We start from the raw sequence: 24,933 nt of genomic DNA, 5'->3' as shown, positions 1-24,933 counted from the left end.
CTCTCCTTCCGCCCCCTTTTTCCTTTACAAATGATTATTAAATAAATGCTGCTAAGGAAAAAACAAATCGACCCAACAACAAAGGTGTTGTTTCAACTACAATTACAAAAATTAGGAAAGGGCGTTTCATCTATGCTAAACATAGAACAACGTTTCCCTAAAATCCTCTAATGGCCGACACATGGAGCGCAGATCCTGTTGAATCAGGACTGAGGATAAAAATAGGTGAATTGACCCTGTTTTTCTGCTGTGGCAGATGTCTTCGTGGTGCTTGGTCCTTTTATCACCAAAAACACTATGATACAGTTGAACTCGGGGGCAAAAAATTCATGTTTTCATTAAAAATACAATCTAAATGGGAAAAGACTGCTCTTATTCCATAACGTTTCTGTTTTGAACTAAGTACTTATTTAGCCAATTTCTCATGATGTTGAATGCATCTTCAGCGTCTTCGTCTTCCTCAAGAGAATCGGGATGGTGAGCAAAACCATGGCCTCTACCAGCATAAACACAGACTTGTGATCCTTTTATTTGGCTTTCCATCTGACGTAACAAATCTACAGGGCATAGAGGATCATTCTCACCCACTATAAACAACACCGGTATTTTCAGCTGAGAAGCCAAGGATGGATCAAATCTCGTTCCATAGAAACAAACAGCTGCACCAAAATGAGATTGTGTGTCTCTAGCCAGAGTTTCAACTAAGCGGCCACCTCCAAAACAGAATCCTACAATTCCCAGTTTGTCTGATATTCCAACTGCACTAAACTCATCTAAAAGCCGTTTTGCAGATATGTCGATGTCACTCGCAACTCTCTGTGGTAGATGTTTCCTACGCCATTCTTCAAATTCGCTTTGAGGTCTATCCTTGCTCCAAGGTTCTCCTCGGTATAAGTCTGGCACCAAGACATTATATCCATTGCATGACAGGCAATAAGCAAAGTCTCTTGTCCCAGAATCTTCAAATCCAAATACATGACTTAGAAGAAGTACTGTAGCTCCATTATTGTTTTTCATAGCCTTTAATAGATAAGCATTGAAACTACCTTGTTCTCCTAAAACCAGCTCAGCGCCATTAACTAGTTCACAGACTTCATCAATGTCTCCTTCAAACTGCACTTGGTTTCCCAGAACGGATTTTACTACATATCTTTCAGAGGGTGCGTATTTTAACTGATTTTGTATAAAATGGTTCTGCAGGACGACTTCTCTATTACAGCAGACATCGTAAATTCCATCGCTTCCTCTGTATGTTTTGAGGGGCTGAAAACAATTGAATATATAGGTTCACTGTGAGTAGTCAAGTTGAACAATTGTCTTCCTTGCTCGACATCCCATAATTTGATTGTTGAGTCAAATGATGCGCTGGCCAAGATTAATTGTTCATTAGGATTATTTGTACACGGACCAGTGGGGCTCCACTTGACGGCATGGATTTCCTTCGTGTGCTCCTTGAGATCATGTAGACACGTCCTTGAGATCATGTAGACACGTATGTTGCTTTCTTACTCCATATCTTTGTTGTCAAGTCATCAGAGCAAGAAGCAAGAAGTGTTTCCAGTAGGGTCCCATTTAACAGCAGTGACTTCATCCTAATGCCCGGAAAATGTTTTGATAGGGTGATTTTCCCTGAATTTACAAACATATATCATCTTGTCTGTGGAGCATGTGGCAAAAGAGACATCATTGCACCACTCAACATCAATAATGGGTCCTGAATGAAACTTAGACTGTTGCTTTGATACCCCTATCTTGGCATCCCATATAATCGCAGTTTTATCTGCGCATCCAGTAAGAAGGCAGTCTCCTTTCTGGTTCCATTTGAGAGAGAAAATGGGTCCCCCATGCTTGTAAAATGTGTTCCTCGATTCCCACATGACATGCATAAATCCAGTACCGAACTAAACTCATTAAGTATGAGCTGCCAACCATAGATTTCTTGAGCTGATCTTTTCCTGCATGGGCTAGAACTATAGTTGTGTGAGCGAGCACTGTAAGATTGTTTGATTGACGAATCATGCTAGGCATGCTCGGTTGTATAAGACCATAGCAACATTTAGCAGGCTGATATTGGAGATTATTTGTCCTCTCATACAAAGTCACCTGGCACCTTGAAAATGGTAAAGTGACTTGACTAATAACAAATCCATTTTTACATAATGACACAGACCACATTCCTCCAAGAATATGCCTTCTTTCCAAAGTAGAATTATGTTGGGAAACACCTATCCCATGCATCCTTCCAGAATTAGATGCACCCAAAAGCACCCGTAGCATCTTGTGCAAGTTCAGCCCTGCGGTTTCATCATAGCTGCCTTCTAACTGGCTTTTCACCTTTATTCTTAGGTTTCAAAAGCATAGTTTGAAACTTATTAACTGGACTTTGTAGAGAGCAGAAGATCATCTTAAGGAACACCCTGAGCTTAGTAAAAGCGAGAGAAAAAGTATATGCCGGCTTCTAGATTGCTGATGATGTTTTGTTTTCTTTTGTTTGTGCAGGGATAGGAGCTTGAAGTCGCTGCCATTTGAAGAGCTGGAGAATAAATTACATATTCTAAAAAAAAAACAACATTAAATGATTTCTTCTTCAAAACCCTGTTTTGAAGAAGAATCAATCGCACACTGACATGAGACGGAGTCTAACATGAAGTAGACTAGTTACATGCATGCATGCATTAACTAACTGAACTCACAACCAGTTCCACAAACTATTGGAACTAATCTAACTGGACTTAACTCAGTTAACTGAACTAATTAATTACAACTCAAAGTAAAACTCATCCTGATCTCCTTAATTAAGGGAAAACTTCCTCAATCAAAGGGATAACTGTTGCATGTCTTCACATAGACTTCATGTTTGATTTTCTCCAGCTAATTAACTCAAGATGAATTAATTAATTATTTTTCAAATAGTTGCTAAGATCAAATTTGAATTTGAATTCTCAATTTTAGTTCAGGGACTAACTAAAATTGGAATGTATCCCGAAATGCTATTTTTAGCATTTCTATTTTATCATTCCTTGTTTCTATTTCCAACACTGGTACCTGAAATGCTATTTATAGCAATGTTATTTATAACATTTCTATTTTTAGCATTTCTTGTTGTTATTTTCAACACTCCCTCTCAACAAGAAAGGCATTCAACTCGAACTCGATCCTGAACCTTTGGAATGTTCTACATGCAACAATTCTCCCTAGTGTTGTTGCTCCAGCAACTCTAGAAACAAAAAAATATCCAACCTGAATCAGAATGATGCATCTATCATAAAAGTCTCTGACTGCAATTTCCTCTGTCAACTGAAAAACCTGCACCTTTGTGCTCTTCAGTATCTGACTACTCTAGCCTCTGTCACTTTGATGTTTGACTGCATCAATCACACTGATTCCTCCAGCCGCATCTGTACTGTTGTTGGTCCTGTCTCCCAGCACTGCATCCGCACTGCACCTCCTCTCATCATGTTGCATCGTGCTGCCCATTGCTGCACTGCAACTCAGTTACTAAGAAGTAAGTAACTGTTCTCCCAGCTGACCTCCCTATTGGGCTAGAAACATCCTCTAATGTTGAAGCTTCCTCTGCCACTCCATCCGCATCTGTCTCTACCCACTCAGCCAGTCCTGCTACTCTCGTCGGGGCTCCCATAGCAAGGTCTAATCAAAGACATTGGGTACCTCAAGGATCCTACCTCTATTTCAGCCTTCTTGGGACTATCACTCCACATTGCCCCACCTCCCACCTGTAGGTAGGGATGCATGTGATCCCTCTACCCACTTGGCTTGAAATTTCCCCCTCCTGGAGGTCTCTGCATGAGTGGATGTCTCCACTCGGTATCCTCTCGGCTTCTCCAGTTGTGACTGCTCCACAACCTCCTAAAGATGCTTTACCAATTGTGGCTCCTCCACAATTGCCTGAGACTTCTTCTGGCACTGCATGTTGAGAGGTAATGTACTCTCTCTCTCAACCACCATGTCTCCAACAGTTTCCTTGCTCCTCAAGGATTTTCATGCATCTTGAACCTCAAGAGCATACAGGTTCTTGATTCGTGAACTGATCTGCTTCATCTGTCTCGTGGTGATGTGTCTAAGGGAAACCTTTCCCTTACTAAAGACTACATCATAGCCTTTGTCCTCTAGCATCGCGATCAATACCAAGTTCTTCTTCAGTCCTGGCACATACTTCACATTTGTCAAGGTAATGCGAGCTCCATGCTCCCTCTGAAAAGAAACTGTGCCCACACCTGAAACACTATACTTTTCATCATTACCCATCTCTATGAGTATCTTGAGGTCTTTCTCCTCCATGGTACTAAACAAACTCTTATCGCCAGTCATGTGGAATGAGGCTCCACTGTCAAGAAACCAACCACAACCCATCATTGATGAAACCATGCATTCAATGAGGGTAAAATCCAATTCGAACTGAGAGGCCAATGCCTCACCTTCAGATCCTTCCTTGGATCCCTTCTTGGATTTCTTCAATGGACAATTAATTTCATAATGGCCCACCTCATGACAATTAAAGCATCACACTTTATATTTGTCAATCTTCTTCCCTCCATGAGAAGAACTTGATTTGGGATGAGAATCCTTCTCCTTCCCTTTCTTTGCCTTACTTGCTAAGGCACAATTTTCTTCATCCTCCTTGGATGAAAAACCATCTCTGGTGCTTCTCTTAATCTCCTCCTGTGTCATATCCAACCACAGTCGTTCCCAATCTGGCAGTTTCTCTCTTCCATTTACTGAGTCTTGGTAGCTATGCCAGCTCTTAGGAAGACCGAGGAGAGCAAGGCTCACCATGTCATCATCAGCTGTCATGATTCCTACACTTCCAAGCTCATCCTACAGGTGGTGAGCTTGTTCAGATACGTACAGATCGTGTCTACCTTTTCACACTTGATTTTCCGAAGCTTGTCTTTCAGTGCTAACTTCCTCTGATCGCTGTTGTTCTGATATAGATCCTTCAATGTTTTCCACATTGAAAACGGTGTCTCCTTCCCATGGAGACTCGAGACAATGTGGTCTCGAACTCCCTCTAGAAAAATCCTCCTCGCTCTAGCCACACATTTCTTCCATTCTGCCAATTCTTGGGCATTAGTAGCCACTGGCTTGAGGACTTCTTGATCAATGAAGTCCATCAAACCGTTGTCCTCTAATACCGCTTCCATGCGATCCTTCCAGGCTATATAATTCGAGCTGCCATCCAAAGCATACTCGAGTCTCAAACTGTTGAACGCCATTGGTGAAATTTGAGATGTGATAAGAATTCAATTTCTATAATCAAGAACTTCAAACTTCGAACTTCTCCCTTCTTTGTATACTGTTCTCTGTTTTAATAACCTTTGCTCCGATACCATGTAGAATTTCTCACTGTAGATCACTTGATAATGCAATATACTAAAGAAAAATACTTGATCTACTTCTACAAACAAACTTTTGGAAGTTTAATCGATTTTGAAGAAGATCAAATAGAACACATATAACAGAGAACGAAGACATCAATCACACATGAACACAAAAGAATACTCTGGAGAAAGCCTCAGTTAAAAACCCCACTATCTGTATTATCATACAAGTGGAAATATCACTGGATTACACAAAGCTTTAGCTCACAAGCTATCTAGCTCTCAGTACAATCCCTCAATGCTGATCATAGACTGAATAGACACAACATATGCCTTCCTTCAGTCCTCCAAGCCTCCTATTTCCTTGCGCAGTTTCTCCTGGGTCCTCAAGCTGCCACCTATGTGTAATTACCTCACACACTGCTCACTAACTTCTAAAATAATTGCGCAATCCTAAAGGAGATAATTCCTTCTGCATGGATGAGTTTCTTATATAGAAAAATTTCTCCAACTGATAGTACACTATCCCTTTCTCTGATCTCAACTGGGTCTCTGACTGAACTGACATGCATGAGTTATTTATGAGAGAATATTTAGTTATCTGAGTACACTAGTTACATGCATGCATGCATTAACTAACTGAACTCACAACCAGTTCCACAAACTGTTGGAACTAATCTAACTGGACTTAACTCAGTTAACTGAGCTAACTAATTACAACTCAAAGTACAACTCATCCTGATCTCCTTAATTAAGGGATAACTTCCTAAATCAAAGAGATAATTGTTGCATGTCTTCAAATAGACTTCATGTTTGATTTTCTCCAGCTAATTAACTCAAGATGAATTAATTAATTATTTTTCAAACAGCTGCTAAGATCAAATTCGAATTTTAATTCTCAATTTTAGTTCAGGGACTAACTAAAATTGGAATGTATCCCGAAATGCTATTTATAGCAATGCTATTTTTAGCATTTCTATTTTATCATTCCTTGTTGCTATTTCCAACACTAGTACCTGAAATTCTATTTATAGCAATGTGTTGGCTTGTTGGGGCCTGACCCAGGTTCAGAAGTGATTTAACCAAACAAATCCTGCACTACCAGCCCTTTCGGCAACAGTCCACGGAGCGTGGACTGAAGTCTCACCCGAGGTAGTAGGGGAGGGTGTTGGAACCAGATTTCCATACCCTTGGGATATCTTGATGTGGCCTGGTGGGGTCGTGATCCGATCTGTGCACTCGCGCTGCTCTGCGTGGCTTCACGTAGATCTGCGATAGGAGATTCCGGGATTCTTATTATTATATGTGTTTATTATCACTTAGATCTTCTTCTTAAGGTCCTTAAGCAAACATTTAACAGTAATAACCAGTGCGCGCACACATAAATATGCATAAATTCAGAACATAAGCAATAGATAGACTCGCGATAAAGCACACAATGATTCAGGAATTCTTATCTTTATTTATCTCCTTCCCAATACAACCAGATCCACCCTGTGCACTCAGCTGTAGGGGTCTGCACACACAGCTACGGAATCTACCAGGCCTCTGTGCACACAGCTACAGAGCCTCTATCTATCTACCAACACCCTCGACTCGGACTTACAGACACAAAGAGAATATTGCCTTCATAAACCCATAACATTCAAGATCCAAAACCCAAAAACTAACTTCTAACCTTAGAGCCTTACTCTATTTATACATTCCCATGGTCCGCGGACCATGGGCAGGCTGACTCACTTTCTATTTTCTTACATTATTTTCGGGCGGACAACCTTTTGACTTGACTCATTACAATTCGCACTCTGCACACCTCGTGGAGCCTTTACCATATTATTACCCAAAATTGTGGGCTTTGAGCCCAAAAACCATTACGCGAGGGATCCACTGCCCCACAGGCCCCCAACACAATCATCGCGACTCGTCCCGAGTCACTCAGCTGGTGCAGCAATCTTCGCGCGAAGGTATGCTAGCAACTTCTGTGCTTCATTTACGCTCACAACAAATTCTCCACCGTCTGTTGTACCCGTTGTACACGAGCCACCGATGCATCCATGTCAGTTTTAGTTGCTTGTCCGAATTCATATACTGCTTGCATGTGTGCTAACTTTCCCTCAATGTTGGTGGAGACCGTGAATGCCTCATTAAGCCAAGGCTGGATGCATTCTTTAAGCACTGCTTCCTTCTACCGAGCGGCGTCTACTTGTGCCTTGAGAACCTAGGCCTCCCTCATTTTGGCCAATCGCTACGTGATGGTGACCGTTTGGGCAGTCCCCTGGACTTGGTCATAAGCTTGTTGTAACTCACGTGCTTCTGTCTCTACTTGTTGTAGCGTTGGGTCTTCCTGGAGAGATGTGAGTGTAAGGAGGTACTGATCCAACAATCCTAAGCAAACTTGGACAGCGCTCTCTATCACTTCCAATCCTGCTTGAATTTTGTCGCGACGCTATTCTCGAATTTCCGGGGGTGTAGGTGGCTGCGCCTTCAGCCTTAGCTCCGCAATTTGTAAATTTATTTCCACTGAGCTTTCGCGGCCTCCTCTTGGGCCGTACAGAATCCTGTGGCCATGTGATGAATCTTGTCAATGATTGGAATTGTGCTGGCATAGCCAACTCTGGTACCTTGCTATAGAGCTCTACCATGACCTATTACAATTCCTTGTTATTTGCGACCAAGTCATCGTGCTGTAGACTGACCTGCTCTAGATTTTCCTTGTGCTCCATTAAGATTTGGAGGGCGCGGCCTTCCCTGACACGGAGCTCAGTGGTTAACCCATCCTGCAGTTGGTATAGGGTTTCTCTAGGAAGGGCGGCCAAATTCAACCCCCAACCCCGCATGTCACCTTCAACTTCTGCTACAATGGCGCCTACTGGTAATACTAAAGTGTTCATTGTGGAGGCACACACCATCTGCTTAGCTGCGGATGTGTCGTCGACTAGGTTTGGTATCATCCCTCCCGAGGGTCGCACTTGTAATGCCTGCAGCTACGCTCTAAGAGTCCTAGTATCAAATGACTCCAGGAATCAGATGAGATCATGTGAGAGAATGTGTGTGTTCCCATTCCCTGACCAGACATCCAAGCCAATGTGAACCTTGACTCCCTACCCCCCTCTCTGTAGAATTTCTCACTGTAGATCACCTGATAATGCAATATACTTGTTGACACCTAATCTTCATGATTAGGGAATTTGTAAATAAATAAATCAGGAATGTGAACAGTCATCGGAAGATGAACTGAACAATCACTCCTAATGTATATAACAATAACCTACCTATGGAATAATCAGATGAACAAGTTTTTTCTGCCTTTGGAGAGTTACTACCTGGCCTGACATGGTATCAGAGCCATTCCTAAAAATAGTTGTAACTCCCTTCATTTTTGCCACTGCCTCTGTCCTGAGCGCTGCTCTGCCTCCATTGCATTGCATTCACCTGATTACTCTGTCCTATCTGACTGTTCTGCTCTCTGACATGCTGCGACTGTTCGACCTGTCGGATTCTGGTGAGCTGGTTCCGTTGCAAACTCACCTCTGTCCATAACGCGCTGCCTTTCCAGCGCTGCCTCTGCTGCAAACTCATCTGCTATCCATTTCCTGTTGAATTCTCATTGGAATATTCGTGGTGAAAGAGTCCGTTGGCTTTGCAGCTAACGAAGACATCGCAGAGGGCGCTCTGGAGAGAAGCCAAGGGCGTAAAATGTTTTCCATGGAATTTTATCAAGGGAAAACTAGTTGTATTCTCGGCCTCCTCGGTGTTCTTTTCGTCATCTGATTTTTGGTTTACAGCAGATACAACAAACCTTCTATGCTTTGAACGTAGAGGAGGGTGCCCGATCTTATTGCAATTCCAGATAGGCAAATGCTCCGGGAAAGCATCTCTTCATAATTTCTGTACGACTGCTGCTTTTCCAATTTCATATGTTCATGAAATTTAGCTATGAAAGCATCCGACAATTTGTCAACCTCCTCCTCCCTCAACAATATACTGTTGTCTTCATCAATTCTCTCCAAATAACACGACACCGAATCCGGGTCTGCAGTTGTATCGACTGAAAAATTACTGTTGTACTGCTGACGATGATGAAACCAAGTTTCAGACATTATGGCAACGGCGCCCGAGCATCTTAAGGCATTCTTCTGCACTGTCAGCTACGATTTATTCTGCCTCCAGTCACACTTCTGCAACAGTTTGTTGTCTCACTTTCGTTCGTTGTTGCGCTCATCTCTGATTTGTGGATAGTGATAATCTACTCTAAATACGTCGTATTAATGTTTGAATGCCTTTGCATTATTAAGGTTTGAATGCGTTTGCATTATTAACGCTGTTGAATTAAAGCTGAATCCGCTCACTATATTCGAGTATTGAATGTGTATTAAAGCTGAGCGCATCCGGGGAAAACACTGTGAGTATTAACGCTGAGCACTGTGGGTGTATATATATATATTGTCCAAGTTTGTGGTCCAGAGTATATATATATATATATATATATATATATAGATATATATATATATATATATATATATATATATATTATATATATATATATATATATATATATATATATATATATATATATATATATATATATATATATATATATATTGAATGGTTTTCTTGCTTAAAAGAAAATAAAAGGGGAGGTGATATGGAAAGGGGAGGATATTTTATAAATTTTGGAGACATTTTAAGAAAACTTAGTGCATAAAGAATTTGAAATCTGTTGCCCTTTTGGGTACAATTTCACTGTATATCAGCAGAAAGTTTTTTATCAGCAGAAGTTTTTTTTTATCAGCAGAAGTATTTTTTACAGAATGCATTCAATCATCTCTATGGTAGGAATAGTTCTCACTGGCAAGGAGAACTATCCTAAATGGTTCCGGATGATAAAGCACACCCTCATCTTCAATGAGTTGTGGAAAGGAGTGTGTGTCAGAGAAGGAGACAATGACCCAGTACAGCCTACCTCAGAGAAAGAACTCGTCATTTGGGAAAACAAGAACATCAAAGCTTATGCATTAATCGCAGCATCTGTAAATGAAGAGGTGAGTCGCCATATTTCATCATATTCAACTATCTTTGAAGCCTTACAAAAGCTGAAAGAACTCTATGACTCACATTCTGCACTTGAAGTTGTTCAGCTCATGATTAAACTCTTCACTCTTGAACTGAAAAATAATGATCCTCTTTCTCTTGCATCTGAAGTAAAATCTATAATGCATGATATCAAATCCACTAAGGTTGAGCTGGATATCCCTCTTATTGCTTTTCTCAAGGCACTCTATCCTACTTACTCCAATTATCTTGAGTCTTAACAAGCAAATGGAAATCTTAAAGATATAACCTTTGACTCTCTTGTGAAAAAAATTGCTGAAAGAGAGAAAGCCTTTGGAAAGAAGACAGTCCCTGAATCTTCTGAAGAGACTGTTTGCCTTGTTCATAAAGAAAAGCATCCTACTCAAGATTCTACAAGAGGAAGAGGTGGACGAAGAGGAAGAGGAAGATACTTCAGAGGCAGGGGGGCGGACATTCTCAAGGAGAAAAGGCAGATCTGCATTGCATTCGCTGCAAACGAAATGGATCACATGATGCTTCTACATGCAAGCTACCATGGGACAAAATTGAGCAGAAAAGAAACCAGCAGAAAGGTAAAACTGATGATACAAACAAAGGTAAAGCACCTGAATCCGCTCACTATATTGAGGCACAATGTAACATTGGAGTAAATGAAGATTTGTTTAATGCTTCACTTGCTTCTTCAAAAAATGATTGGTTGCTTGATTCAGGAGCAACCTATCACATGACTCATAGAAAAGATTTTTTTGAAGATTTCACTGACAATGTTGATGGAGCAGTATACTTTGCAGATAAGTCAAAAATCAAGCCATCAGGGCTTGGCACAATCAGGCTTAAACTGCCTGGTCTTCCAGACTTTCTTCAGGATCATGTTCTATATCTCCCACAGCTCAAGAGAATTTTGTTGTCCTTGGTCCACATCCGCCAGCAAGGTCACTCCATTCATATGTTTGATGGCAAGCTTGAGGTAAGAAAAGCATCTGACCACTCACTTGTCATGAGGGGAATAGAAGAAGAAAGACTTCTCAAACTGCAAGGAACCTCTGCTCATGCACAACATTTCTCATATATTTCTCATCATGAAGAAGGTACACTTCCATCAAGTTTATTATGGCATGCTAGATTTGGACATTTAAACTATGACAGTCTCCGCTTATTGAAGAAAAATGGTGTTGTTGGTTTGCCTACAATTCCTAGGAAACATAAGCAATGTGATGCTTGCATTCTAGGAAAGCATAGAAAACAGTCTTTTCATGATTCACATTCAAGAGCACATAGGAAGCTTGAACTCATTCATTCAGATTTATGTCGTCCAATGCCTATTCCTTCTACAAATGGAAATAAATATATCATGACATTTATTGATGATTACACCAAAATGTGTTGGGTTTATTTATTGAAGAATAAATCTGATGCTTTTCAAACATTCAAGAATTTTCATAAATGGATTGAAAATGATGCAAAATCTCATATTGGGTCTATTCGCACTGATAATGGAAAAGAATATACATCAAATGAATTTGAAAACTATCTTCGCCAACATGGGATCAAACATCAAACAATTGTGCCTTATAATCCCCAACATAATGGTGTAGCTGAAAGAATGAATAGAACAATCTTGAATATGGTACGATCCATGCTTTTCTTCAAAAATGTATACATAATGTTTTGGGCTGATGCTGTTCTATGTGCTGCATATATAAAGAATAGATGTCCATCTATGCTATAAGAAACAAGACTCCTTATGAATTGTGGTATGGACATGTTCCTTCGGTAAAACATCTCAGGATCTTTGGTTCCACCTGTTATGCTTTGATACCAAAGGTACATAGAAACAAACTTGGTGCTAGAAGTCGTAAGTGTATCTTCCTGGGGTATTCAAACACATCTAAAGCATACCGCCTCTATGATGAAGCAAATAAAAAGTTTGTTGTATCTAGAGATGTCATTTTTCTTGAATCATCCAAATCTGACAATGTTGTTGAGCGGCAACTTGATCGCTTGGATAGATTCTCAAAAATGAAATCATTTCAAGAATTTGATAATCAGATTCCACATCTTGAAGGGGGGATTCCTATACTAGATCAACATGTGGAATCTTCTTCTAAAGAACAATCTCCTCTGCATGAAACTCCAACAACGGATGATGCTTTAAGTGATGTAATTGATAGAATTGGGAGACTCAATCTTGATTCAGTCCCAACTCAATCAACAGAGCAGCCTGAACCATCTCAGAAAGGTCCCCCAAAGTGGCTAACAAAGACACTTTAAAGTGTTCATCCTGATGAAATTGGAAAAAAAGGAACCAGAAATTCAAACCGACAAAATGGAGGTGATGTAGATGACTCTAATTCACCTGTTGATATGGATGTTACTTATGATTGTGAATTGAACTTGTCTACAGATTTTGAACCAACTTCCTTCAAAGAAGCTGCTTCTCATGATAAATGGAAAGAAGCGATGCAAAAGGAGTATGATGCCCTCATAAAGAATGACACTTGGAAGCTGGTTGATCCTCCATTTGGAACCAAACCAATTGGCTGCAAGTGGGTCTACAAGAACAAGTACAAAGCTGATGGCTCACTTGACAAGCACAAAGCCAGGCTTGTGGCAAAAGGTTTTGCACAGAAGGAAGGGGTCGATTATGAGGAAACTTTTGCCCCCATAGCAAAATGGGCCACCATCCGGACACTCTTTGCACTAGCAGCTCAGAATGGTTGGAAAGTCCATCAAATGGATGTAAAAATTGCATTCTTGAATGGAGATCTAAAAGAGAATGTTTTTATGTCCCAGCTTGAAGGATTTGATGTGAAAGGACATGAACATAAAGTATGCAAACTTGTGAAGTCCTTGTATGGCCTCAAACAAGCACCGCGGGCCTGGTATGAAAAACTAACTGAGCATCTTCTGAAACTCAACTTCAATCATTTTGATCTTGATGATGCAACTTTATTTGTCAAGAAAGTTGGCAAAACAATTGTGTATCTTGTGGTATATGTAGATGATCTTTTAATGACAGGGGATAATGAAAGCTACATTGCATCCATAAAGAAGGAATTGGGGAAAAGTTTTGAAATGACTGATTTGGGCTATGTTCATTACTATCTTGGCATTGAAGTAACCCAACATCCAAAATCCATATTTATTTCTCAAAAGAATAAATTGGAGATTTTTTAAATAGATTTGGCATGACAGAGTGCAATCCTCTTTCTACTCCAATGGAGCAAAACTTAAAGCTCACATCTATTGAAGGAAAGGAATTTGAGGATGCAACAAAGTATAGACAGCTTGTAGGAAGTCTCATCTACCTCACTACTACCAGACCAGACATTTCATTTACTGTTGGAATCCTCTCCAGGTTCATGCAAAAGCCTTGTGAGGGACATTGGTCTGCTGCAAAAAGAGTTCTAAGGTACTTGAAGGGAACTCAAGACCTTGGAATCAAGTATACACAGGTGGACGACTTCAGCTTGATTGGATACTCTGATTCAGACTTCGATGGAGACAAAGAAACTGGGGTATCTACTTCAGGATATGCTATGAGTCTTGGATCAGGAGCTGTCTCCTGGAGATCACGCAAACAATCAATTCCAGCAGATTCCACAACTGAAGCAGAATATGTGGTAGCAGCTGAAGCAACGAAAGAAATTGTGTGGCTCAGGAAAATTCTTGAATATTTGCAGGTAAAACAAGTACAATCAACTCCACTCATGATTGATAACACCTCTGCAATAAAGTTGGCCAAGAATCCAAAGTTCCATGATCGAGCAAAGCATATCAATACTAAATATCATATGATTCGACATCATGTTGAGGCCAAAACAATCCATCTTCGTCATTGTTCCACAAATGAGCAAATTGCATACATCTTCACCAAAGCACTTGGAAAGGAAAAGCTTGAACGATTCAGAATGATGCTTGGACTCACCAACATCCCTTCAGATTAAGGGGGGAATGTTGACACCTAATCTTCATGATTGTGGAATTTGTAAATAAATAAATCAGGAATGTGAACAGTCATCGAAAGATGAACTGAACAATCACTCCTAATGTATATAGCAATAACCTACCTATGGAATAATCAGGCGAATCAGTTTTTTCTTCCTTTGGAGAGTTACTGCCTGGCCTGACAATACTAAAGAAAAATACTTGATCTACTTCTACAAACAAACTTGCGGAAGCTTAATTGATTTTGAACAAGATCAAATAGAACACATATAACAGAGAATGAATAAATCAATCACACATGAACACAGAAGAATACTCTAGGGAAAGCCTCAGCTAAAAACCCCACTATTTTTATTATCATACAAGTGGAAATATCTTCGGATTACACAAAGCTTTAGCTCACAAGCTATCAAGCCCTCAGTACAATCCCTCAATGTTGATCATAGACTGAATAGACACAACATATGCCTTCCTTCAATCCTCCAAGCCTCCTATTTTCTTGCGCAGTTTCTCCTGGGTCCTTAAGCTACCACTTCTGTGTAATTACCTCACACACTGCTCACTAACCTCTGAAATAACTACGCAATCCTGAAGGAGATAATTCCTTCTGCATGGATGAGTTTCCTATATAGGAAAATTCCTCCAACTGATAGTACACTGTCCCTTCCTCTGATCTCAACTGGGTCTCTGACTAAACCGACATGCATGAGTTATTTATGAGAGAATACTCAGTTATCTGAAGTACACTAGTTACATGCATGCATGCATTAACTAACTGAACTCACAACCAGTTCCACAAACTATTGGAACTAATCTAACTGGACTTAACTCAGTTAACTGAACTAATTAAAACTCATCCTGATCTCCTTAATTAAGGGATAACTTCCTCAATCAAAGGGATAACTGTTGCATGTCTTCACATAGACTTCATGTTTGATTTTCTCCAACTAATTAACTCAAGATGAATTAATTAATTATTTTTCAAATAGTTGCTAAGATCAAATTTGAATTTGAATTCTCAATTTTAGTTCAGGGACTAACTAAAATTGGAATGTATCCCGAAATGCTATTTTTAGCATTTCTATTTTATCATTCCTTGTTGCTATTTCCAACACTGGTACCTGAAATGCTATTTATAGCAATGTTATTTATAACATTTCTATTTTTAGCATTTCTTGTTGTTATTTTCAACACTCCCTCTCAACAAGAAAGGCATTCAACTTGAACTCGATCCTGAACCTTTGGAATGTTCTACATGCAACACTTCTCCCTAGTGTTGTTGCTCCAGCAACTCTAGAAACAAAAAAATATCCAACCTGAATCAGAATGATGCATCTATCATAAAAGTCTCTGACTGCTATTTCCTCTGTCAACTGAAAAACCTGCACTTTTGTGCTCTTCAGTATCTGACTACTCTAGCCTCTGTCACTTTGATGTTTGACTGCATCAATCACACTGATTCCTCCAGCCGCATCCGTACTATTGCTGGTCCTGTCTCCCAGCACTGCATCCGCACTGCACCTCCTCTCATCATGTTGCATCGTGCTGCCCATTGCTGCACTGCAACTCAGTTACTAAGAAGTAAGTAACTGTTCTCCCAGCTGACCTCCCTATTGGGCTAGAAACATCCTCTAATGTTGAAGCTTCCTCTGCCACTCCATCCGCATCTGTCTCTACCCACTCAGCCAGTCCTGCTACTCTCGTTGGGGCTCCCATAGCAAGGTCTAATCAAAGATGTTGGGTACCTCAAGGATCCTACCTCTATTTCAGCCTTCTTGGGACTATCACTCCACATTGCCCCACCTCCCACCTGTAAGTAGGGATGCATGTGATCCCTCTACCCACTTGGCTTGAAATTTCCCCCTCCTGGAGGTCTCTGCATGAGTGGATGTCTCCACTCGGTCTCCTCTCATCTTCTCCAGCTATGACTGCTCCAAAACCTCCTAAATATGCTTTACCAATTGTGGCTCCTCCACAATTGCCTAAGACTTCTTCTGGCACTGCATGTTGAGAGGTAATGTACTCTCTCTCTCAACCACCATGTCCCCAACAATTTCCTTGCTCCTCAAGGATTTTCATGCATCTTGAACCTCAAGAGCATACAGGTTCTTGACTCGTGAACTGATCTGCTTCATCTGTCTCATGGTGATGTGTCTAAGGGAAACCTTTCCCTTACTAAAGACTACATCATAGCCTTTGTCCTCTAGCATCGCGATCAATACCAAGTTCTTCTTCAGTCCTGGCACATACTTCACATTTGTCAAGGTAATGCGAGCTCCATGCTCCCTCTGAAAAGAAACTGTGCCCACACCTGAAACACTATACTTTTCATCATTACCCATCTCTATGAGTATCTTGAGGTATTTCTCCTCCAAGGTACTAAACAAACTCTTATCGCCAATCATGTGGAATGAGGCTCCACTGTCAAGAAACCAACCACAACCCATCATCGATGAAATCATGCATGCAATGAGGGTAAAATCCAATTCGAACTGAGAGGCCAATGCCTCACCTTCAGATCCTTCCTTGGATCCCTTCTTGGATTTCTTCAATGGACAATTAATTTCATAATGGCCCACCTCATGACAATTAAAGCATCACACTTTATATTTGTCAATCTTCTTCCCTCCATGAGAAGAACTTGATTTGGGATGAGAATCCTTCTCCTTCCCTTTCTTTGCCTTACTTGCTAAGGCACAGTTTTCTTCATCCTCCTTGGATTGAAAACCATCTCTGGTGCTTCTCTTAATCTCCTCCTGCGTCATATCCAACCACAGTCGTTCCCAATCTGGCAGTTTCTCTCTTCCATTTACTGAGTCTTGGTAGTTATTCCAGCTCTTAGGAAGACCTAGGAGAGCAAGGCTCACCATGTCATCATCAGCTGTCATGATTCCTACACTTCCAAGCTCATCCTACAGGTGGTGAGCTTGTTCAGATACGTACAGATCGTGTCTACCTTTTCACAGTTGATTTTCCGAAGCTTGTCTTTCAGTGCTAACTTCCTCTGATCGCTGTTGTTCTGATATAGATCCTTCAATGTTTTCCACATTGAAAACGGTGTCTCCTTCCCATGGAGACTCGAGACAATGTGGTCTCGAACTCCCTCCAGAAAAATCCTCCTCGCTCTAGCCATACATTTCTTCCATTCTGCCAATTCTTGGGCATTAGTAGCCACTGACTTGAGGACTTCTTGATCAATGAAGTCCATCAAACCGTTGTCCTCTAATACCGCTTCCATGCGATCCTTCCAGGCTATATAATTCGAGCTGCCATCCAAAGCATACTCGAGTCTCAAACCATTGAACGCCATTGGTGAAATTTGAGATGTGATAAGAATTCAATTTCTATAATCAAGAACTTCAAACTTCGAACTTCTCCCTTCTTTGTATACTGTTCTCTGTTTTGATAACCTTTGCTCCGATACCATGTAGAATTTCTCACTGTAGATCACTTGACAATGCAATATACTAAAGAAAAATACTTGATCTACTTCTACAAACAACAGGGAAAATTTTAAGAACCCCCCCTAAATTTATAAATATAATAAATGGGCGAATCTCCATAGTATATAGGAAAAATGGAAGGCGATTTTATCAATAATATAATATGTATATATAATTTTTTGGTGAATCTCTCACCAGGTCTCACCAGGCATGGCGAATATTTTACTCAATTATAAAATCTTGTAAGATCTTGGCGAGTCTTTCACTAAATATTAAAACTTTGTATGGATCTAAGACGATAGAATTTCCCCTTTAAATAGTCTATGCTCACATGAATACCATGGTATTACCATGGGTTATCATAAACGTGGAGCTTAAAAATTACTATTAGTAATTTATAAAAATTTATAAAATTAATAGTTGATTTTTATTCTATTTTTTATTTTAACCAAGCTAAAATGTTTAACCTACATTAAATTACAACATCCATTTTTACTCTTGACCAAGCCCCAAGAGGATCAAATATTTTTTCACTCTATGCTAGTTTGCATATCATGATATTTGATACCTCTCGGGGGTTAGTAGATCCAGAGTAAAGATGGATCTATGCTGGTTTAATTCCCCCATTTAAATAGGCTACATTCCAGGTGAATACCATGGGTCAATACCATGTGCCATTTTTATTTTTATTAATTCTAATATTAGGGTTAATAATGGTTTTTTGCATGGTATTAATAACAATCTAGTCCATGGTATTTGTCCCATAGTATTTTGCCCATAGGTTTCACCTAAATATAACCCATTTTTTGAGTGTTGGTAAATATAAGGTGACTTATGGAGTAAATATAAAAAATGTTTTATTTGTTTACCATACCTCTCGTTTATTTATATTTTTATTAATTTACCATACCTCTATTACAAATATGGTATTTGGCCCATAGGATTCACTTAAATAAAACCTCTTTCTTGAGCCTTCATAAATAGAACGAGGGTTATGGACTAAATATAAAAAGAGGTTTTATTTATTTACCATACGTCTAGTTTATTTATATTTTTATTTATTTACCATACCTTTTGAGTAAGTATAAAAATACGTTTTATTTATTTACCATACCTCCACTTTACTTATATTTTTATTTGTTTACACCAGGTGACTTATGGAGTAAATATAAAAAATGTTTTATTTATTTACCATACCTCTCATTTATTTATATTTTTATTAATTTACCATACCTCTTTTATAAATATGGTATTTGGCCCATAGGATTCACTTAAATAAAACCTATTCTTGAAAATGGGCGAATGGATTCACTTAAATAAAACCTATTCTTGAAAATGGGCGAATGGAAGGTTGTAACTCCTAATTTCAAGGGCTAAATTTACCTTTTTTACCCTCTCCCTTAAAATAAGGTGGGCTATTTGAGGTGATTTGTAAAAATGTACTATGATACAAAATATTCGCCCACTAAAAATTAAACACCCCTTAATTTCGCCAAAGGGCGAACATTCGCCCCTAAAATTATCCTTGACAAACAAACTTGTGGAAGTTTAATCGATTTTGAAGAAGATCGAATAGAACACATATAACAGAGAACGAAGAAATCAATCACACATGAACACAAAAGAATACTCTGGAGAAAGCCTTAGCTAAAAACCCCACTATCTGTATTATCATACAAGTGGAAATATCACTGGATTACACAAAGCTTTAGCTCACAAGCTATCTAGCTCTCATTACAATCCCTCAATGCTGATCATAGACTGAATAGACACAACATATGCCTTCCTTCAGTCCTCCAAGCCTCCTATTTCCTTGCGCAGTTTCTCCTGGGTCCTCAAGCTGCCACCTATGTGTAATTACCTCACACAGTGCTCACCAACTTCTAAAATAACTGCGCAATCCTAAAGGAGATAATTCCTTCTGCATGGATGAGTTTCTTATATAGGAAAATTTCTCCAACTGATAGTACACTTTCCCTTCCTCTGATCTCAACTGGGTCTCTTACTGAACTGACATGCATGAGTTATTTATGAGAGAATATTTAGTTATCTGAGTACACTAGTTACATGCATGCATGCATTAACTAACTAAACTCACAACCAGTTCCACAAACTGTTGGAACTAATCTAACTGGACTTAACTCAGTTAACTGAGCTAACTAATTACAACTCAAAGTACAACTCATCCTGATCTCCTTAATTAAGGGATAACTTCCTAAATCAAAGAGATAATTGTTGCATGTCTTCAAATAGACTTCATGTTTGATTTTCTCCAACTAATTAACTCAAGATGAATTAATTAATTATTTTTCAAACAGTTGCTAAGATCAAATTCGAATTTTAATTCTCAATTTTAGTTCAGGGACTAACTAAAATTGGAATGTATCCCGAAATTCTATTTATAGAAATGTTATTTTTAGCATTTCTATTTTATCATTCCTTGTTGCTATTTCCAACACTAGTACCTGAAATTCTATTTATAGCAATGTGTTGGCTTGTTGGGGCTTGACCCAGGTTCAGAAGTGATTTAGCCAAACAAATCCTGCACTACCAACCCTTTCGGCAACAGTCTGCGGAGCGTGGACTGAAGTCTCACCCGAGGTAGTAGGGGAGGGTGTTGGAACCAGGTTTCCACACCCTTGGGATATCTTGATGTGGCCTGGCGGGGTCGTGATCCGATCTGTGCACTCGCGCTGCTCTACGTGGCTTCACGTAGATCTGCGACAGGAGATTCCGGGATTCTTATTATTATATGTGTTTATTATCACTTAGATCTTCTTCTTAAGTTCCTTAAGCAAACATTTAACAGTAATAACCAGTGCGCGCACACATAAATATGCATAAATTCAGAACATAAGCAATAGATAGACTCGCGATAAAGCACACAATGATTCAGAAATTCTTATCTTTATTTATCTCCTTCCCAGTACAACCAGATCCACCCTGTGCACTCAGCTGTAGGGGTCTGCACACACAGCTACGGAATCTACCAGGCCTCTGCGCACACAGCTACAAAGCCTCTATCTATCTACCAACACCCTCGACTCGGACTTACAGACACAAAGAGAATATTGCCTTCATAAACCCATAACATTCAAGATCCAAAACCCAAAAACTAACTTCTAACCTTAGAGCCTTGCTCTATTTATACATTCCCATGGTCCGCGGACCATGGGCAGGCTGACTCACTTTCTATTTTCTTACATTATTTTCGGGTGGACAACCCTTTGACTTGACTCATTACAATTCGCACTCCGCGCACCTTGCGGAGCCTTTACCATATTCTTACCCAAAATTGTGGGCTTTGAGCACAAAAACCATTACGCGAGGGATCCACTGCCCCACAGGCCCCCAACACAATCATCGTGACTCGTCCCGAGTCACTCAGCTGGTGCAGCAATCATTGCGCGAAGGTATGCTAGCAACTTCTGTGCTTCATTTACGCTCACAAAAAATTCTCCACCGTCTGTTGTACCCGTTGTACACGAGCCACCGTGCATCCATGTCAGTTTCAGTTGCTTGTCCGAATTCATATACTGCTTGCATGTGTGCTAACTTTCCCTCGATGTTGGTGGAGACCGTGAATGCCTCATTAATCCAAGGCTGGATGCATTCTTTAAGCACTGCTTCCTTCTACCGAGCGGCGTCTACTTGTGCCTTGAGAACCTAGGACTCCCTCATTTTTTCCAATCGCTACGTGATGGTGACCGTTTGGGCAGTCCCCTAGACTTGGTCATAAGCTTGTTGTAACTCACGTGCTTCTGTCTCTTCCTGTTGTAGCATTGGGTCTTCCTGGAGAGATGTGAGCGTAAGGTGGGACTGATCCAACAATCCCGAGCAAACTTGGATAGCGCTCTCTATCACTTCCAATCCTGCTTGAATTTTTTTGCGACGCTATTCTCGAATTTCCGGGGGTGTAGGTGGCTGCGCCTTCAGCCTTAGATCCGCAATTTGTAAATTTTATTTCCACTGAGCTTTCGCGGCCTCCTCTTGGGCCGTACAGAATCCTATGGCCATTTGATGAATCTTGTTAATGATTGGAATTGTGCTGGCATAGCCAACTCTGGTACCTTGCTATAGAGCTCTACCACGACCTGTTCCAATTCCTTGTTATTTGTGACCAAGTCATCGTGTTGTATACTGACCTGCTCTAGATTTTCCTTGTGCTCCATTAAGATTTGGAGGGCGCAACCTTCCCTGACACGGAGCTCAGTGGTTAACCCATCCTGCAGTTGGTATAGGGTTTCTCTAGGAAGGGCAGCCAAATTCAACCCCCAACCCCTCATGTCACCTTCAACTTCTGCTACAATGGCGCCTACTGGTAATACTAAAGTGTTCATTGTGGAGGAACACACCATCTGCTTAGCTGCGAATGTGTCGTCGGCTAGGTTTGGTATCATCCCTCCCGAGGGTTGCACTTGTAATGCCTGCAGCTGCGCTCTAAGCTCCCCCAACACAGTTGTCTACTCTGTCATCAACTCCTCCAAAGCATCTTTAGTGACATTACACACTAGTTCGCTGCTGTCAAGAAACTCTTTCTCCAAAGTCTTTGTTGTCTTTGTCTTTTTGTGTGTATGTGGCAGCTCCTTGATGCGTGGCCTCTTGACTTGGGTTGATTTTGTGGTAAGGTTCATGCGTTCCTGTACCTCCGTTGCCTTCTACATGTCCTACTCCGAGGACATTTCCTGATCTTCCCTGATTTCTTTGGAGATTGCTTCGTCGATTGCCTCCCACTACAAAGCTACCTTCTGTCCCTGATGCGTCCTTTCCGCCATCTTAGTGAGTCATAGCTGGATTTCCTTCTTTCGCTGCTATGCTGCCATCCTTTCTAATGCGGCCAAGTCCAAGGCGCGCCACTCCAGAGGCCATGCTGCCATTACCTCGTAAATTGCATCGTCCATTGCAATGAATGGAAGCGTTACCCATGTTTGTTTTGGATCCTTCCGTGCCCGGATATATAGGTTATGCATGTCCACTTTGAACTTGCCTACGCTTTGCAAATTGTTGTATACTATCGGGGATAACCGCAGTCTACGAGCGATCCATGTCTGGATAATCACCTCCATGAATATCCAAAACATCTTGATCTCACAAATCCTCGTGGTATCTTTCGTAGCCCAGAGCGAGTTATACCGCACTGCTTCAGGGAGGTTGCCCTCAATGTTGGGAAATTGGCTGCCTTGCGGCAGCTCTCCTGTAACTAGTAGGATTATTAGGAGCAACCATGCGTAATGGAAAGTCTTACCTTGCTCCTTAGCTTCCCGACAATTCATCAAAAAATCATCATAGAGAAACTACACCCAGTTGAGCTAAACCCCTTCTGCACACTACTCCGCGAGCGCAATGACAGTGGCTGGCACTTCATCTGCACGACATTTTCTCATGAGCTTACCAGCCAGTAACTGGGTGGCGATGCGCACCCCTTGGTCTTTGATGCTTACTATTGCATACCCTCACTTCTGTTTTTCCAGCTTATATTTAACCTTCATGGCTTTTGCGAGACCCACGTCGCTACTCGTTCTAGCTATGTCTATAGGATCGTCCCCTTTAGTAGGCAGCTGGGAAATTTGGTGTACTAAATCGACCGTGATGGGAATTGGTTCCTCCAACCATAGATACCCATCATGTACCAGACATAGTAACTGTCTGATAACAAAAATGGTGATGACCGCGCAGTGATAGTGGGGTATCCACCTCAGATTGAGTAATCCTGCCTTCTCCACACCCCATAACCACTTCTGCCGCAGTAATTTCTCTTCGGCCAATTGGGGGAACTTCTCGTTGTCCGCAAGATCCCAATCTTCGAACTTGATACTCGGTATTCGGCCCAGCAGTAGATCGTCAAATTTGATCTCATCTGGAAGAAGCAGGGTCTGGAGCATACTCTTCGTGGCCTCCAAGTCCTTTGGTATCTTGGCTGCCCCTTTCCATGGAGAGGTATATGGTGGTAGTGAAGGTATTTGGACAACATCCTCCTCTTCCTCATCCTATGCTTCAATTTGAGCGATCAGGGCTTGCAAATCTTCCTCGTCCTCGTCGATTTCAGTGGTGATTGCTTTGCCCTTTTTTGCCACTGATAATTTATTGAATCTCAGTGATACCCGGACTGGCCCCATAGTCTGCTTGTCTTTTCGGGGTCACGGTGTGCGTGGGGACTTTGGAACCGCGGGGGCAGCAACTACTTCTTCTGGCTCCTCCTGGGTTGGATACAGCTCTTCTGCGAACCATGCTCGGGTTCTAGCCATGGTACTCATGGGAGGCCTAGTATCTGGGCATTTGTTGTTTTGTATTGGCTTAAATATCAAATATCCCAATGTTGCCCAAGGGTTTTTGTAGGAACGCATGAATTTGAATGTAACCCTTCCCTCCACTTCCAATTCATTAATATCTTCTTGGCGGAAGATCTTTTCGTATCTAGCTCGGAACTCCTATCTTAATGGCCCGCCGCCTGCTCCTCTCTACCGTAACTCGAACTTCTTGTCATGAATAGTGATGGCAACGGTTACTTGCCAACCTTCCCACGCGGCAGTGCAGCCCCTTCGACGTGGCCACGATCTTGTTGACTGACTGGCCCTGCACAGAACCTTCTTTTCGCGTAGGCCTCCTGCAGACTTGTTTATACTCCCACACCTCCTTTCAACTACTTGGAGCGTTGAGACTGTGCTTTCCACAGCGAGTCAGGTGGTCGCACCGCAGGTGCGAGATTTCAGCTTCCGTGATAACCTGGGTTGCGAGAACCTTTCGAGTGCCTTCGTATCCATTATCCCACCATGCGTTGCTGTATATGGTACACTCCTCCATTGGTGTGGTCGCAGCCATGATAGCAGGGTCACAACTTGTTCTAGTATCGAGGTAGACCTAACCAGGCCTGGTTCCCTTATTTGTAGATTCACGCGGCCCGCTTGTGCGACGCCGATTTTCATTTTGTTGATTTCTTCATCCAACATCACGCTTTTCCTCCTTAGCCATGCCCATTCTTCATTGATTTCGTGAAGCCTTCTACTGCCACGCCAAATGGCTTCCTGCAACCGCTGAATTCCTTTGCCCAGGACCTCGCACGTAGTCCAAACTGCGAAGGTTGCAGGTTGGGGAGTTTCTTCTGTCCTCTTGGTTCCATCTTGTCTTACCAT

General features: G+C 41.1%; 1 protein-coding gene across 1 annotated transcript; it reads right to left on the bottom strand.

Annotated features, from left to right (window-relative positions):
• Positions 1 to 329: 329 nt before the first annotated feature.
• Positions 330 to 24,933, bottom strand: LOC149249997 (uncharacterized). Its single transcript, XM_089453534.1, has 2 exons — positions 24,667 to 24,933; positions 330 to 1,263 (listed from the first exon to the last, which is right to left on the bottom strand). The coding sequence occupies exons 1-2, from the start codon at positions 24,931 to 24,933 to the stop codon at positions 373 to 375; spliced, it is 1,158 nt and encodes a 385-aa protein (XP_089309660.1). The 3' UTR covers positions 330 to 372.

This window comes from Pinus tabuliformis, chromosome 7, assembly GCF_031772625.1.
Source record: "Pinus tabuliformis cultivar Carrire ecotype Pingquan chromosome 7, CPIR1, whole genome shotgun sequence".
Classification (NCBI taxonomy): Eukaryota; Viridiplantae; Streptophyta; class Pinopsida; order Pinales; family Pinaceae; genus Pinus; species Pinus tabuliformis.
Note: the sequence above shows the minus strand (reverse complement) of the source record. Positions and strands in the feature narration are given on the sequence as shown.